At 40.4% G+C, this 16,069-nt stretch overlaps 1 protein-coding gene across 1 annotated transcript in view; it reads right to left on the bottom strand.

The window, feature by feature from the left end:
- Positions 1–10,128, bottom strand: part of bms1 (BMS1 ribosome biogenesis factor) — a 17,397-nt gene extending 7,269 nt beyond the window's left edge. The window contains exons 1-13 of the mRNA XM_044102604.1: positions 9,990–10,128; positions 7,928–8,108; positions 7,672–7,862; positions 6,073–6,152; positions 4,853–5,041; positions 4,616–4,758; positions 2,895–3,016; positions 2,337–2,530; positions 2,112–2,254; positions 1,575–1,996; positions 1,132–1,233; positions 458–609; positions 284–365 (exon numbers count right to left, since the gene is read on the bottom strand). Coding sequence (XP_043958539.1) covers positions 284–365; positions 458–609; positions 1,132–1,233; positions 1,575–1,996; positions 2,112–2,254; positions 2,337–2,530; positions 2,895–3,016; positions 4,616–4,758; positions 4,853–5,041; positions 6,073–6,152; positions 7,672–7,862; positions 7,928–8,100 — 1,993 coding nt within the window. The 5' untranslated portion in view covers positions 8,101–8,108; positions 9,990–10,128. The remainder of the gene's footprint in view (positions 1–283; positions 366–457; positions 610–1,131; positions 1,234–1,574; positions 1,997–2,111; positions 2,255–2,336; positions 2,531–2,894; positions 3,017–4,615; positions 4,759–4,852; positions 5,042–6,072; positions 6,153–7,671; positions 7,863–7,927; positions 8,109–9,989) is intronic.
- Between the last annotated feature and the right edge of the window lie 5,941 nt (positions 10,129–16,069).

Here is a 16,069-nt window from a genome sequence, read left to right on the forward strand (position 1 = left end):
GACAGAAAGGAATACAATGGAGGAACTATGGAGAAAAACACCCAAAACACTGCTGGGTGGGACTATCAGAGCAATAGAGGACTACGATTGAGTTTTAGATCTCTGCTGAGAAAGATAAGATCGATAGATAAAAATCAGCTTTACATGCAATTTTCAGCCAATCACCAATCTCCTGAAATTAAGGAAATTGATCCTGGTTCTGGTGACCCCCCCGCCCTTCCTAATGAGAACATGAGAGTATGATGTAGAGTAGAGTGAGCTTCTGTTGCTGAACTCTTCCTACCGTCTTGTTTCAGCAGCGTGGCTGCATCCTGGTCTTCCTCCCACTTCCCCGTGACGAAGCAGTCCCTGATGGAGTCCAGCACCTGAAATGCACAACATTCCATCTCAACATGGCTGCCTTCTGTAGGCCACCAGCTCAGCGGCCTCAATGTGGACAAGGCAGGTGGAAGTTGACCTCTTGGACATCCCAGTCATGGCCGGTGTCGGCATGGAAACGGGAACAGTCCAGAGCGTTCGCCTGGAGCCTTTTGCTTTTCTGAGGTCGGCTCACTCTGAACAGCCCTCCCAGTTCCTCCTCCTCTTCCTCTGATTCCGTCACCTCGACAACTTCAAAACAAAACCAGTGAGTTTGAGACATCCTTCAGAGTATCACAATATAAACATTTCATGTCAGTTGATATCAATAATTACTCATTTTTATTTGTTTTAAATATCCAAAATATTGCCAAACTGGTGGTTTGACCATTCCTGTTTTATCCACAATTTTCTCCCCACATTATTGTTTGTTGTTTTATTATGAGCTATGAGGCACAGCAGTGAAACCTGAAACTGCTGCTGAGCAAGTTACTCAACATGTTGTTGCTAGGTAACACTTAGCTGCTTAGCTGGCTGTGAGAAATGGAGCGGCTAAAGCTTTTCTTTTGCCTCCATCCCCCAGAATTCTGTGCAGATCGGAGTTTAGTGAAATTACTGAATATTAAATTGTATGCACTATCTATTGACCACATGCTTATGCTATATGTTATTGATTTACTGCCAAGGCCTAATAGCTGTTCATAAATGAGTCACAAAGGCTCAATCATAAATTTACTGATTTATTATCTGAAGAAATTAAACCAGACTGCATACCTGAACCATAAACAAGTTTTCTCAGATTTGGGGCAGCTTCTTGTTGCCGTAGGAACGCCTCCGCTGCTTTCTGCTGCAGACCCTCCTTCCATCTGAGAGCCCCTGTGAGTGTGAACAGAGAGTTAAAGCATGAAGAGAAAACGCAAAGTCCATTCAGGTCAATGGCCGATCCTGTTGGTAGAACCGGGTCAATTAGGAGGATGTAGTGAGGGAGGGAGCCCCCTGGTGGCCTGGGCCCAGTATGAATGTGTGAGAGAATACAACAGTTCTGAATCTATGCGACAGCTTTGACTGGTATACAGCAGCAATTAAAATGAAAAAAGAAACCAAAAAACTAAATAAATCAGTAAAGAAAACTCAGCTACTCGATATCTAAAGGCAGAGAAACATATTAATACCGTGAACATGTGGAGGAAACTGAAGCAGATCTATAGGATAGTTACCCTCCTCCTCCTGCTCCTCCTCACTCTCTCCTTCAGAGTGCTGCTTGCCAAGCTCATCCTCCGATTCTTCATCCTCTTCCTCTTCAGAACTATGGCCAGAGTCTCCGGGTGTTCCTGCCTCCTCTTCCTCTTCACTCATCTCCAGCTCGTCTTCGCTGTCTGCGAACACTGGCAGCTCAGCACAGCTTCCTGTTCTTCCTCCCTCTGCCTCCAGCTTCTGCTTCTTCTGGGGTGGAGCGCCACCTGCTGCCATCTCTTCACATTCAACATCACCTTCATCCTCAGCCTGGTCACTGCCTTCGCTATCATCTTCCTCGCTGACATCCTCCTCCTCCCCCTCCTCCTGGGTGAAAATCACCTTCCTTCGCTCTCTGTTGGTGGTGGGATCCCAGACACTTTGTTCTTCAAGTATCTCCTTCTCTCTAACACACACACACACAGTTAATTAGTATCATTATTACGATAGGTATCTGGGTGGGTGGGTGTGTGAGAGAGAGTTTACAGACAGATGCATCAGTACACCATGTGAGAACAGACCTGGTGTGTTGGCTGATGTGTGTCGGGTCCAGAGTGGCTGAGCCAGTGAACAGAGACACCTTACTGGCAGCCATCTTGGTGTCCAGAGTAGAATGTGTGTCAATGAGAGACTGGACCAGCTCCGTGGTGGGGCGCGCCTCCTCCTGTCACCCAGCAGGCGGGACAGTGAGTACAGGCCAGGTGGTCATAATGAAATGCTCAGACCTTTCATGAAGAAGCATGTACCTGCAGCTGGTTCACGTGGCTGGCGGGCAGGTCGATGTAGACGGCGTCCTTGTCATAAACCAGGCCCCCCACCCCCGCCATGGGGGCGTACAGCAGGCGCTCCTTTTCATTCAGAGCTCTCTTCTTCTGAGCATCAGGAAGTGGACACGGGTCAGACAGGAAGCCCACGTCTCCCACCTGGAAGTCTCCTACACCTGTCCTCAGACACCACATTACAGCAGCAGGTTAGCTTTCCGATGCAAAGCCTCGACTTAGATTGAACTATGTGTGCTAGGCTACATTCACACAGCAGGCAAACATGACCTTTACCTGACCTTCGCACCCATCAGAACGATCTGTGATCTGAGCCACTTCCATATGTGGAACTAAATCAAATTCTTATCTGATAATTCTCAAAGCATCTGCGGTCTGAACATCCATGTCACATTTTATGGGTCTTTTGCATTATTGATATGAAACATGCGTCATAATTGAATCAGAAGTGAATCTCAAAGTGCCAAGAGGGTGAATATGTGAAGGTTTTCAGGCCTGAACACATCACAGCCCTGCTGAGTGTACCTGGGATGTGGACCTGGCCTTTGTTTTTCAGATGTGCCCCTCTCAGGTAGCCGTACAGAGACACCGTTCGGTCACATTTAGGATCCATCCTGACCTGCTCTAGGTCCGTTAAATCCTCCATACTGAAAAAAACAACAACAGAGAATTATGAAGAACTGAAATATAAAAACCAGCATTAAGAAGATTAATTATTGATGCCTTCAGGTGATGTTGGTGTTATTAAAGCAAAACACAAATTGCTGTTCATCTGACTTTCCTAATAAACGTCAAGATAAAGAACCAGAAATCCCAGCTCAGTAGAGATCATCTGCATATGGTTCAGTCTGAACTGTTTACAGCTTCTTAGGGAGGAAGTGACATCACAAGTTCCTGGGGCCCCATCATGTGGAACATCAAGTGATCTTGTTCTGTTTGTTTTTGTCACTTTTTTCTCCAAATTGGCAGCAATTCTGCAGAGAATATTTTCTGATGTTTTTGATGATGCAACATGATATTAAACAGATTGTAAATTTAAAACTGAAGAAATCTAAAACAAACTTCCAGAAAACTGGAAAACAGCTGAAATACTGAGTTCCTTTAAATCAAGACTAAAAACCCAGGTTAGAGTTTTGATTAATAAATCAAACATGGACCAACATATTCGATGTGTATTGCTGATTTTGATGATGACAAAATGTAATGTTTGTTACTGGTTTCTCAGTTAGTCACTGCATATTGCTTTTAGGACTTTTAGCCACTTAGATGAGCTCACAGTGTCACAAACTGGGTAATTATGGTAATGTTAGAATAATTTTGATTCATGTAAACAAGAAGCTCTTCATGAGCTTCCAATGAAGAGCCCAAGACTAAAAGTAGTGTTGGTTTCATGAGGGCAACAACAGATAATGATTTTAAAATATGATTAAATTCAGCTGTTGTGTCCACCATAGAGATAAAGTTGCACTACTTAACAAGTGTCCTGATGTAGATGGTTCAATAAGCAGCAAATTACTCTTGATTCTCAATAGTTTTCAGACGTATACACAGCCATACAGGCTACTGTCAAAAAGAAGGAATGGATTTTCAAATGCTTTTAATCATCAATTGCAATGAACCCCACAAAATATCATAATTAACCATATATATATATATATATATATATATATATATATATATATATATATATATATATATATATATATATTTATTTTGTTTTTATATAAATTAATTATAAATATATATAGTATAGACAATATATATCTTTTGTGAATGAATAGAATCATTGACAATGATTCTATTGACAATGGTCCAATAGAATCATTAACTATGTGACTTAACAGCTTTTTCCACAAGCTGTGAAATCTGTCCAACTTCTGTCCTCTCTGCCCCCTGAAGATGCACACGCACACACACGCCCACCACCACAAACACACACACACGCACAAACACATAGCTGCACTAAGTAAAGACTGATTGAGACTTTAGCAACAGATATTTATATACTTTAGAATTGTATTTATCACTGAGGATACCACTGAAATTGTTATGTTCTAGAAACATAACTACAAATAAGAAATAGGAAGATAAAGTTTCTGCACACATTCGCACTTCTACTGCACCTCAAAAGCAGTCAATTTGTGTTATTTTAATAATAGTAATATTAATAATGTCAATATATTTGGCCAAGTAAAAACTCCCAGGCTGCACTTTGTGAAAGAGGAATTTCCACAGCTCCCACTCACCGGTCGACCAGCAGATAGGGGTGAGACGTCTGCCACACCAGAGGACGAAACTTCATGACTGAGATGAAGCGGCCCAGGTTCTTCACCTCCTGGGTCTGGTACTCCCCGTAGACCATCCCAGACAGGTAGAACAGCTTGGCCCCCTGCAGGAGCCAAACCCGGCTTACATCACTGTCCTGAGCTCCACTATCTGGACAGAGAAGCCGTCCAGCCAGAAACATTTGATGGTGTACCTACCTGGTAGACTTCGGTCCAGAAGCGATGCTTCAGGATTTTCTTTGTCTTCCTGAGTGACTTGTTGTTCTTGAATGAATCCAAGTGAGTCAGGACACCCATTATACGAGGGAAACCATGAACCTGACAAATGTTGAGAAACTCGAAGGTCTCCATCTCAAAGCCGAAGCTAGCATCAATTAGCATCAACACCTGCAGACAGAAAGAAGCTGCTTCACTCACTCTGTTTATTAACATGTTCAGTGGTTCCAGATCAACAACAATGTAATAAAGTAGTTCAGGAAGCAACAATGACTCCAAAGTTTCTGGGGAGGAAGGATCCAATGATGAGCAGATGAGAGTGGAACCTTCTGGTATCAAGAAATTGGACCCAAAAGGACTAACTGGACTGCTGGAAGTGCACAACTCTCTGATATCTGGGCTGGTTTTTATGGATCTTTTCACACATTAAACTTTTTTAAGGTGTCGCCTTTAAATTCAACAATAGGAGGGTCTAGGATTACTTCAATGTGTTCATTGTGATTAATTAATTGCATACTCACTTTTTTTCCCACCCCAACAGACAAAGGTTCAGCCCAGCACCTTTGTATTCACACGTTTCTGGTACGCCCGTAAACGTGGCACACAAACAACGTCCTTAAACAAAAGTGATGTCAATTTCTGCTTCTAAACTGATTTGATTGGATGCAGGAGAAGACCATTGTTGTGTTCAAGTTGTACTAAAAGGACCAAATCTAATCAAGTCTAAAATATAATCTCCATGCTGCAGCAGGACAAATGTTCAACTCTAATGTCAGCGTTCACATTTCTGAAGAAGCTTTTGATTAAAGTGCTATTATTTAACTCAAAGAGTTAAATGCGTCCCACCACTAGAATTAGAAGCATTCACAGTCACAACATTATCTGAGCTTTTCCAAAACATTTAAAAGGCTTGTTACATTTAGTGTATGTAACTTCTGACTTTGAATAAATGAATTCCTACTTCTATTCAATATCGTGACATTTAGCAACACAAATCATTTAGTTAATCCGAACTAATCTAAAACATGGAAGGTTTTGACTGATTTAATGCAACACAGAGAGAAAAAAGTTTTTTGTCTCTTAATATCTGGTTCCAGCTTCATGTACTGGATCCATCTGGGTTTCATCCCCTCTCTAATTGTGAAATGCCTTCATACCAGCCCAGTGTTATTACATCCATTAGCTCTGAATAGAACACTCACCAGGTCTGCCACCTTAGCCAGATCGATCATCGTGTTGATGTCGTTGTTACACTCTATGAATGTCAGCCGACGCTTCTTACCTAGAGAACACACAGAGTTCATTGTTTATTTTATGCAATAACTATTCCTACCATAAACTTATCACATGACAGTGAAGGGAGCTAAGGGATTAAATAAACATCAATATTTTTTTTAATTACATGATTTAAAATATGTCCTGATTAGGCCTGTCGCAATAAACAAAAAAATTGATTAATCGTACGATAAATTAACACTATCTACGTCATTTTAATTATCGGCATTATCGTCTCTCCCCTTTTTCTCTTTCTGTTGATGACACTAAATGAAAAAAGGCTCAACTCCGCTGCTCTCCACTGATCCTCCCTTCCTCATTTCCTTAGTGTAATGCCCAGCGCACACTACATGATCTTAGAGTGTCAGTCGATTGTCGGCCCATTTTCAAAATCTGAGCGATCACACATTAACCGAAAGAAATCTTAGGTATAACTGTTACATCGAGTTCGATCCTGCTGTGTGGTGTCCAACATAATGGCTACAAGTTCAGTTAACTAATTTTAAAAGCAGGTATTAATCAATGCTTTACTACAATCTACCTGCAAAGCATGTAGCTCTAGTGTCAGCGTAACGTCCTGACTGAATGAAAATCATTATAACCTATTTATGTCACGTTAACGAAGAACAGCTGAAAAGTTACCGGGTTCATCAACGTAGCGATTTCGCTCCAACTCCTCCCCTCATCATTTCTATATTCTTTGTACGAAATGTTTTATAACCATTAATGTTGTTTCCACATATCATCTCCAGCGGACTTCGGGTTGCGCTGTGTCAGATGTTTGGGATTCCCCTCTGTAATTTTCCCTCAGAAAGCACGAGGAGAATCCGCGCTTTCTGATTGGCTACCTGTCAAGTTCAACAGGCTGCGTTAACTGTCCCAGTCGGGGAAAACCCCTGATTTAGATCGGAGCGGCCACAACGATCTACCGTACAGTACTACAGGATGATCACAAGCGACAATCTTAGTACGATCAAAGTTCTAAGATGGTCTTAAGGGGAAAATGTAGGTGTGAACTAAGGTGTAGTGTGAACTATTGCATCAGGTAGTCAAATGTGCCCATCTTCTCTATTTAAATCTAATGATTACTGAAGGGCAATATGGTACACCGACTTCATAATCTGCACTCTTTTGGTTGAATGCAGTATTTATTTACACTTTGGCTTTATGTTATTTCGTTTTTATTCAAGTACATTTTTGTTAATGTAGACTGAGAATCAATTTTATTTTTGGTTGTTTTATTTATCTTGTTTATCAGTTCCAGTGTTAAGTGTTCTTTTGAAAATAAAGTGTATCTATCTTTGGCTGGAAATCGCATGCATTATTACGTCATTTCCATTAAATCAGTGTAAAAAGGTCTTCAAACAATACTATTGTCTATCGCAATAGTTTTTTGAGACAATTAATCGTTCAGCAAAATTTGCTATCGTGACAGGCCTAGTCCTGATACGTAAAACCTGAAAATGATCAAATGTTTTACTTCTTGATGTTGTGTGGCTCCTGTCAAAGTTAAAGCTGAAACCTACCAGACACAATAGTCACAGGTCCACATATATCTCCAAGCTTCTGTCTGGTGAAGTTCTTGATCAGGCAGCGGATCAGGGTGCTCTTTCCCACCTTCGGGGGTCCAACCACCACAATCACAACTGGCGGAGGTTCCAGGGGGGTTCGGTCCACCACAGGGATGTGGTGCTTTTTAGTTTTTATGTCTTGGGCCCTGGAGAGAAACAAACCTTTAGCACACCATTATTGGAAAACACCAACTGTGTAGTGGAAAAGAACCTGTGGAAGGTCTTGGCCATGCGGACAGCAGACTGAACCGAAAATGCTTTGGGGTTACGTTTGCGCCCATCTTCTTCTACCGATCCCTCCTGTTTCTTGGCTTTCTTCTTCTCTGCCTTTGGTCCGCTGTGTTTCTGCTGGTGCTTCTTCTGTTTCTTTACCTTCGCATCCATCCTGCTCTCTGCATTGCACAGAGGGAAAATGGCTCAGAAAACACATTAAATAAAGCATTATTCAGACTGCATCACAGCAGTTGCAATTGGGGTGAGAAACGGTGAAAAAAATCTCAAAGTGTAAATGTTAGAGATGAGTGAATGGTAATAATCTTACCAGCATATTTAGCTGCCAGAGTGTTTTAATACCTTTTGTCAGACTCCTCAGTGCACCAGAACATAAAACTGTTCAAACCTGATGGTGAGAATATTCTGCCTGCCAGAAAAGTTTACACCACAAAGCTCCAGTTTGGGAGGAACAGGAAAAGCTACTTAAGGGGAAATACACCACAACCCAAGCCCAAATTAACACCAAAGGAATGGTGGTGGCAGCATCATGCTCAGGAGCTACATTCATTCAGCTGGTGTATCTAGATTGTCAAGGTGCATCTAGATCTGTCACAACAAACAATAAATCAATTAATCGCATGATAATTACATTTTCCATTTGCATGATTTATCAATTTTCTCTCTCTTTTTTGATGACAATTTTGTTTACAGTGACTTCATCCATCCATCCATTTTCTATTCACCCTTTGTCCCTAATGGGGTCTGGAGGGTTGCTGGTGCCTATCCCCAGCTAATGTTCCGGGCGAGAGGTGGGGTCACCCTGGACAGGTCACCAGTCTGTCGCAGGGCAACACAGAAAACAGACAGGACACACAACCATTCACACACACACTCACACCTAGGGAGAATTTAGAGAGACCAATTAACCTGACAGTTATGTTTTTGGACTGTGGGAGGAAGCCGGAGAACCCGGAGAGAACCCACCATGCACAGGGAGAACATGCAAACTCCATGCAGAAAGACCCCGGGCCGGGAATCGAACCCAGGACCTTCTTGCTGCAAGGCAACAGTGCTACCAACTGCGCCACTGTGCAGCCCAGTGACTTCATTTATTGTGGATATTTAAAAATTACCATTGTATTACTTGTGGTCTCAAAACCATAATGAAATTGTTTATCGTGATAACTTCTGGGCCAATTTATCATCCAGCAAAATTCTCAATTATTGAGAGAGGTCTGGGCGGATAAAATTATGAACACCACTACTCAGTTTTGACCTAGAGATGAACGGGGATGTTTCAGCATCACGGTGAGCCGAAAAAACACCCAACTCAACAAAACATCACTTCCTGAGAGGAAAGGAGTTGAACCAGCCAAACCAGAGTCCTGAACTAAATGTTTCTGTGGATTCTCCTGAAGAGGCCCGGGGACAGGAGGAGAACCCCAGAGGGAGGGAAGACCTAGAATCCAGACTAAATGCCGGTAACGACTAAATCCTGTAGACTATGAGTGACACAATAGTCACACAATATTCTGAGAAAAGAATTGTTGGTCATTTAAAAAAAAAATCTTAGAATGTGACCCTTGATTCTTCTTCTACACCAGGCTCTACTTGTACAAATAAAGCTGGAATGTAAAATTGTAAAAGTAGAAGAAAATGTCTAATGATTTAATCTTACTAATAATTGAACATTTAACATTTTTTTTTTGTTTAATCCAGAAATACTACAAACTACAGACATGAACAAGAAACATCAGACAACGTCTGAGCTCACCTGAGGACAACAGGTAGTAAAAGAGCAGATGGAACTCAGCTGGTCGCTGTGCCTTTCAGGGTACAACCCGAACAGGTTTCTGGTACATTTCTACCTCAGACTATTAAAAGAGATAAGTGCTTTTAAAAACTGTTTTCAAGCCTCGGAACTAGAATATGCAGCCAGCCTGCTGGTTAAAAGCCGCCATGTTTGGTCTGTAGAACAGCCCACTGAGTGGAACAAACTGCGGGACACGCAGAGTTAGAAACACAGCCCAAAACAGTCCGCAGGAAAACATAACTGTTACCTGAAAACTAAAACGTCCGCAGAATTCCTCCAGGTAAACTCCCGGTAAACTCCAGGTTTGGTCTCACACGTGCAGAGGAAACGATGGATGGGAAGTTTGTCACCGTGTCTCCAATCCGACTGAGAACAAATATTTGAAGGTTCCGCACAAGGAGGCATGTATTACCATACTATCTCGCCCCCTGTTGGTTGAATGAAACTGGCGCATCTACAGACAAATATGTGTGTTTTATAGTTTGTTTTTATTGTTGCGTATGAATTATAATGGCCTCATTGAGGATTTTTCCTAGTCTTTTTATTCACCGTCAGGCATAAAAAATGTAACCTCCATCACAGGTGGGTAGAGCACCCAAACATTATACTCAAGTAAGACTACCAACATTTCAAATTATTTTGATTGAAGTACAAGTTAAAAACAAAAATGAAATATAATGTATATAGATAACATAATTACAAAATTACAAAATTAGGCAAAAGAAGAAAAAAAATCAAAACCAGTTTCTTTCCATATAAAATATGAAACTTTAACAAAAACTGCAAGGGTGTGGGGGCCAGGGGGCTCTGTGTGTGTGTGTGTGTGTGCGTGTGTGTGTGTGTGTGTGTGTGAGAGAGAGAGAGAGAGAGAGAGAGAGAGAGAGAGAGTATTAGAAATCCTTTTACATTCATCCCCTGACTGATACTTTTTAGCAACTTTTTCTCTGATTGGTTGAAGTGAAGCCAGGAATACTGATGAATGGACCTTCCAGACACAGCTGTCTTTGTACCACAATCGCTGTAGCTGATCTTCATTCCACTCTTCACGAGACAACTAGCACCAAGTGGCTGGACCTCTGTTGAATTATGTCAGTCACTTTAAAGTGACCGAATATTTATATAATCCCTTATTTTAAGTTAAATGAAACATTTGTCGATATTTTTTAGAAACCAGTTTTCACTTTTTAAGGGTTTTCTGTCATTTTTTTTGAAGGGTCATAAAAGTTTAATTTTGTTGATCATGCTTGAAAAGTTTGAAAGAGTAGATCCAAGGGGTTTTATACACATTGTATTTGTATTGTTCTTTTTCCTTTTAATTTTAGTTCCTCTAAAGTTTATAAGCATGTTTGTACACTGAGAGAACGTGAAAAAATATTCTGTTTGTGTACGCAACCTTGTCCGACAAAGCTGATTCTGATTCTGAGACATGTCACGTGACGTGACAGTTTCTAAAAGTTTTGGATTCCTTTTTAGAAGTTATGCTGCGAAACATCTGCTGTAAGACCTACAGCTGGTCAGAACCGAGAAGAACTCTGAGTGATGCCCTGCAGCTGGTGGAGTGACTGTCATTACACACCTTTACTCTATTCACCCGTAGACCAAATGGTTATAGGCTAGCACTGCAAAAGAGAGGCTGGTGTTTAATAATAAAAAGGACAATACAATGGTTGACTTCTAATTTTAAAAAACGTGTTTACTGTATGTAAAGCTTCATACAGAAGAAAAACTGGTGGCATGGATTTCAGCTAAGTTGCCAACGTCATACTTCTGTCAGGAAGACCCCACCGATGTGATGAACAGTTCATGTTTAAGCTATTTTGTTTATCTTAATTACAAATATCAGGAGTTTGACAGGAAGACATTTTTCTAATCATTAATCATTCCTGATCTGCTAAATCATATTACCTGTATATTCTTCACAAGCAGCAAAAACAGGATTTTCTGTTCTCCGACCGTGCAGTAACACTTTTGCACCACTGGGAGGGGCTAGTAAACAACACTAACTACTGTAACTTCATCTGCAGCAGTGTGAAACTGAAGAGCAGTGTCAGAGGGAAATTAATGACAGTATGACAACGGAAACCAGGACAAATTATGTTCAAGTATCAGTGGAGGAGATCGTAAATACAAGATCATCTGGTCTTGTTTTGATCGGTGTTGGACAGGGCTGACCTGAATTCTGGTCTTGTAACGCCAGATTTTAGCAGTATAATTACAGTCGCTGTCGTCATCACCACTGTCATCTCGTTCTCTGCACGGATTGATTTAATTTGCAATGTATTATGAAGAGTCGACTAAACTCCCAGCTGCCTTTGAACTTCCTCTCTTAAACATTAAGAGCTTGTTGTCCTTTGGATGGTCCATTTTCACCTTCATCCTAATTCACTGTTATTGATTTTAAAGCATCTGGCATGCAGCCCAGTCCTGCACTCAGCCAAAAATATGATCATCAGAAGTTTGAAGCAAAACTGGAGATGGGTCACAGATGAGCAGAAAAAAATAAAATAACGCAAATGAGCTTTAGTCCTACAATTATAATAATTTTGTTTTCTTAGATAAAAATGAAAAATAACTTATTTTGGTAGGTCTTTTGTTCACAGCACTACATTGTGATATCTGCTAGACTTGAGGCAGAGTGTTAATTTGATTGTGAGGAAACATATTGTTGTTTTAAAGGATTTTTTTCTGAACATACAGGGAAAAGCACAGGGCATTAAGGGGACATTTATTTCCGCTGGACAGCTTAATGACTTCTTAAAGTCAGCGCTTGTGTTCAGAGCTGTCCTGCAACAAATACCTTTTGGGACTCAAAAGAATATAGGCTGTATTTTTGCTAATTGTTCCCGATGTCATTTTGAGGAAAAAATTCTTTTCATATTTCTTCGTCAGGATTAGTTGAACATTTTTGATGTGGAAAGTCAAAATTGAGGTTTTGAAACCAAATATTTACATGCTCGAAATATTTAAAAAACCACGTGCAACAAAGTTCTATTTTTCAGTGACAAAAAGCGCAAAATAACAAATTTTTATGTAGGTATAAAATTAAGACTTGATATTTCGATAGAGAATAGACAAATAATATTATTTAACAACAAATCAGTGGCTTGACTTATAAACGATACTGACACAGTCGGTGTCACCTTTAAAGACACGACTGACAGAAACTCGACAAAGCCCGCACATTCTACATCCATACAAACACATGGAATGCATAAAATAGTTCGCAGCTTTCATACTAAAAATTGTCGAAGGGATAAATTTCGGAAAGTGTGCGCACTTTTTCCAATTTGTGTTAAATAGAGCGCAGCTGCTGGTCTCTCGTGGACCACCATGTCCCCATCACGTATTCAAGACAACGCCAGACAGAAAGACAGACAGACAGACAGGCAGACAGACAGACAGACAGACAGACAGACAGACAGACAGACAGACAGACAGACAGACAGGCAGGCAGGCAGACAGCTCCTGGAATAAAACAGCTAACTGTGGAAAGTGTTTAGTTTTAGACAAGGGAATGCTTTTTCATTTTAGTGATTGCAGGCGCACAGAGCGGCCACTCAGTTGTCAAATCAGTAATTTGAATTCTCAAATATGTTTGCTGCAGGGGACAGAGTAGCTTAAAACTTATACACAAGACCAGCACTACCTCAACATGTTTTCACTCAACATGGACAGCTAAAAACTAGCTGTCCAGGAAATTACTCAAGTAAGAAAGTATTTGGTAAAAAGTCTAAAGTACTAAATAACTGATCAAATTATCAATCATTTAATATTCCAAATATTATATTATCAGATGCACCAAAAATGTAAAGTTACACAAATTTGGCATTTTAAGAACCAGAACGACAATAATTCACGGAACAAAATATAACAAAATCAGGCAAAATAATTATTTTCCAGACCAGTTTCTTTCAATGCAAAACTTATGAAACTTTAACAAAATCTGTGTGTGTGTGTCTGGGGAATGTTTGGTTAAAACGTTTTTCATTCAATGGGAAGAGAATCCAGAAATGTTACTCAAGAATAGAAATACTTTGTGATAAAAATGACCCAAGTAAAAGTAAAAAGTACAGCTAAGTAAAAATAATTTTAAAAGTACTTTTAAAAAAAATATTGCTTGAGTAAATGTAATTTAGTAAATGTAACTAATTTCTAGACAACTCTACATACATGCAGCACATAACTCTGTACAACTCAGAGATCTAGCACCTCCATGAGGTTTGTACTGGTTGTCTGTTCCTACATGAGTTATGCTGTTACCAGCTTCTGTCAAAGCTGCACCTACTGTGACATATGGGCTTGTTCCGCCTCATTGTTTTACACTTTACTGAGGCTCCGTCAGATGGACGCAAGCTTGATTTTGTAATCAGATTTCATTTTTCCCTCAGTAATGTTTTTTTTTTTTTTTTTTTTTTTTAAAGAAAAAAACAATCACCCTGATCATTTACAGGTCAAGAGAAATTCACAAGAGAGAAGCAACAAAAGTAAAAGTCTTTATTTTGTGCATGACAAAGTGTTTCTCAGCTGTTGCTGAACAAACGGCCACAAAATGTAAAAGTAATATGAACAAAAGTGTCAGTGAAAATGTATTAAAATTCAAAAATCTTGTTCCAGCAATTAACACTTAAAGGGATTCCCTGTGTTTTTCTTTCTTGTGTATGCGTGTGTGTGTGTGTGTGTGTGTTTGGGGAGGTGAGCTTTTCCTATCATTACTCCTACTTCAGGAGCAGTCTCAGCGGGGCTGTCTGGGTCTGCAGTCCAAGGATGAAAGACACAACGTGTGTTCTTCAGAGAAAAGATGTAACAGATTGGAAAATATAGGTCTTTAAGATTTGTTGCCATCAAACAGTTTTCTTTGGTTAAGTTGGACAAAGTTTGATGTGATCACATTATTACTGACGTCAAAATTAAAATCTGGGCTTTTATAGTTTATGTTCCATCCATTTTCTTTACCAAAATATTTCTGGCAGAATGCAGGGAGGGGTGGTGCCTCTTTTTTTCAGGGGTCAGTGGGCAAGGCTGGATAGGTCAGTAGTCCATCACAGAATTAAATTTTTTTTTTTTTTTTTGCAGGAAAATAAACATTATTTTCAATAATGCTTCGGGGTCATACAGTACATCCCAATATACCTGCAGCAGTACTGAGTGATTTGTTTTCTCCTTGTTTTAAATGTGGCAGCATTGATATCAAACATCTCTCAACCATCTGTTAAGAGAGTTGGCAATGTGTTCCTCCTGCTATAACACATCTCATTCAGAGAACTGAAGTAGAACCTTCATATCTCTAAGCTCTGCTGGAACCTGTAAAGGAAGTATTCATTTGATTCAGTTGTGTTGAACCAGGGATGTTTGCAGCTCTTAAGTCACGACTTTGGACAATTCCTTTCTGGCCAATGACTGATCACCAACTGGAGATCTGCTCTACTGATTTCCAAGATGACTCCAGGGTCAGGAAACCCCTGTTTAGCCCCTTTTCTCTGGCCCATAAACATTACTTTTGCAGTGCTAAGACTATTCCAGAAGTTGTTTGTTGCTTTGAAGGAGATAATGATTCAACACTCCACAGTCAGATCCTACAGGTGAGCATTCATGTGGTCGTGGCATAGAGCACAGGGGTCAAACTCCAGTCCTCCAGTCGGTGTCCTGTAGTTTTTAGATGTGCAACAGGTACACAACACTGGAATGAAATGGCTTAATGACCTCCTCCTTGTGTAGATCAGTTCTCCAGAGCCTTGCTAATGAACTAATTATTCTATTCAGGTGGTGCAGCAGAGGAACATCTAAAAGTTGCAGGACAGCAGTCCTTGAGGACTGGAGTTTGACACCCTTGGCATAGAGGAACCAGCGTATGGTCATTTCTTGATTGGCTTAATGTGGTCAAGGAGCTTCAGTCATAAAGAGGAACAGAAACGTCACAGAATGATTCCTGTTGTGCATCTGTATGTTTTGCACATGCATCCACTAGTTTTTCAAGGCACTCTGGCACTTTCTCCTTGTATTTAAACAAGTATGTTAGGTAGGTATACAATCATCCTAAGGTGATCGTGTGTGTATGCATATGTTTTTTTTGTTGTTTTTTTTATGGTCCTGTGTTTGTCATGTACTGGACTGAGACCAGGGGCCTCATGTATAAAAGAACAAAGCTGGCATGGCAAAACTGAAGGATGACTGTCTGACCTGTCAGCAACTCTGACTGACTGACTCTTACCTCACAGCTCCTTCTTTAAGTTTTGCTCAGAGTTCCGTGATGATCAGTCTGGGCAATCTAAACGCTGACAAATCATCATCAACACATCCCAGCAGTTCAATATGGTTTCTGACCACAAG

The sequence above is a fragment of the Gambusia affinis genome, linkage group LG20 (assembly GCF_019740435.1).
Source record: "Gambusia affinis linkage group LG20, SWU_Gaff_1.0, whole genome shotgun sequence".
In the NCBI taxonomy this organism is placed as follows: domain Eukaryota; kingdom Metazoa; phylum Chordata; class Actinopteri; order Cyprinodontiformes; family Poeciliidae; genus Gambusia; species Gambusia affinis.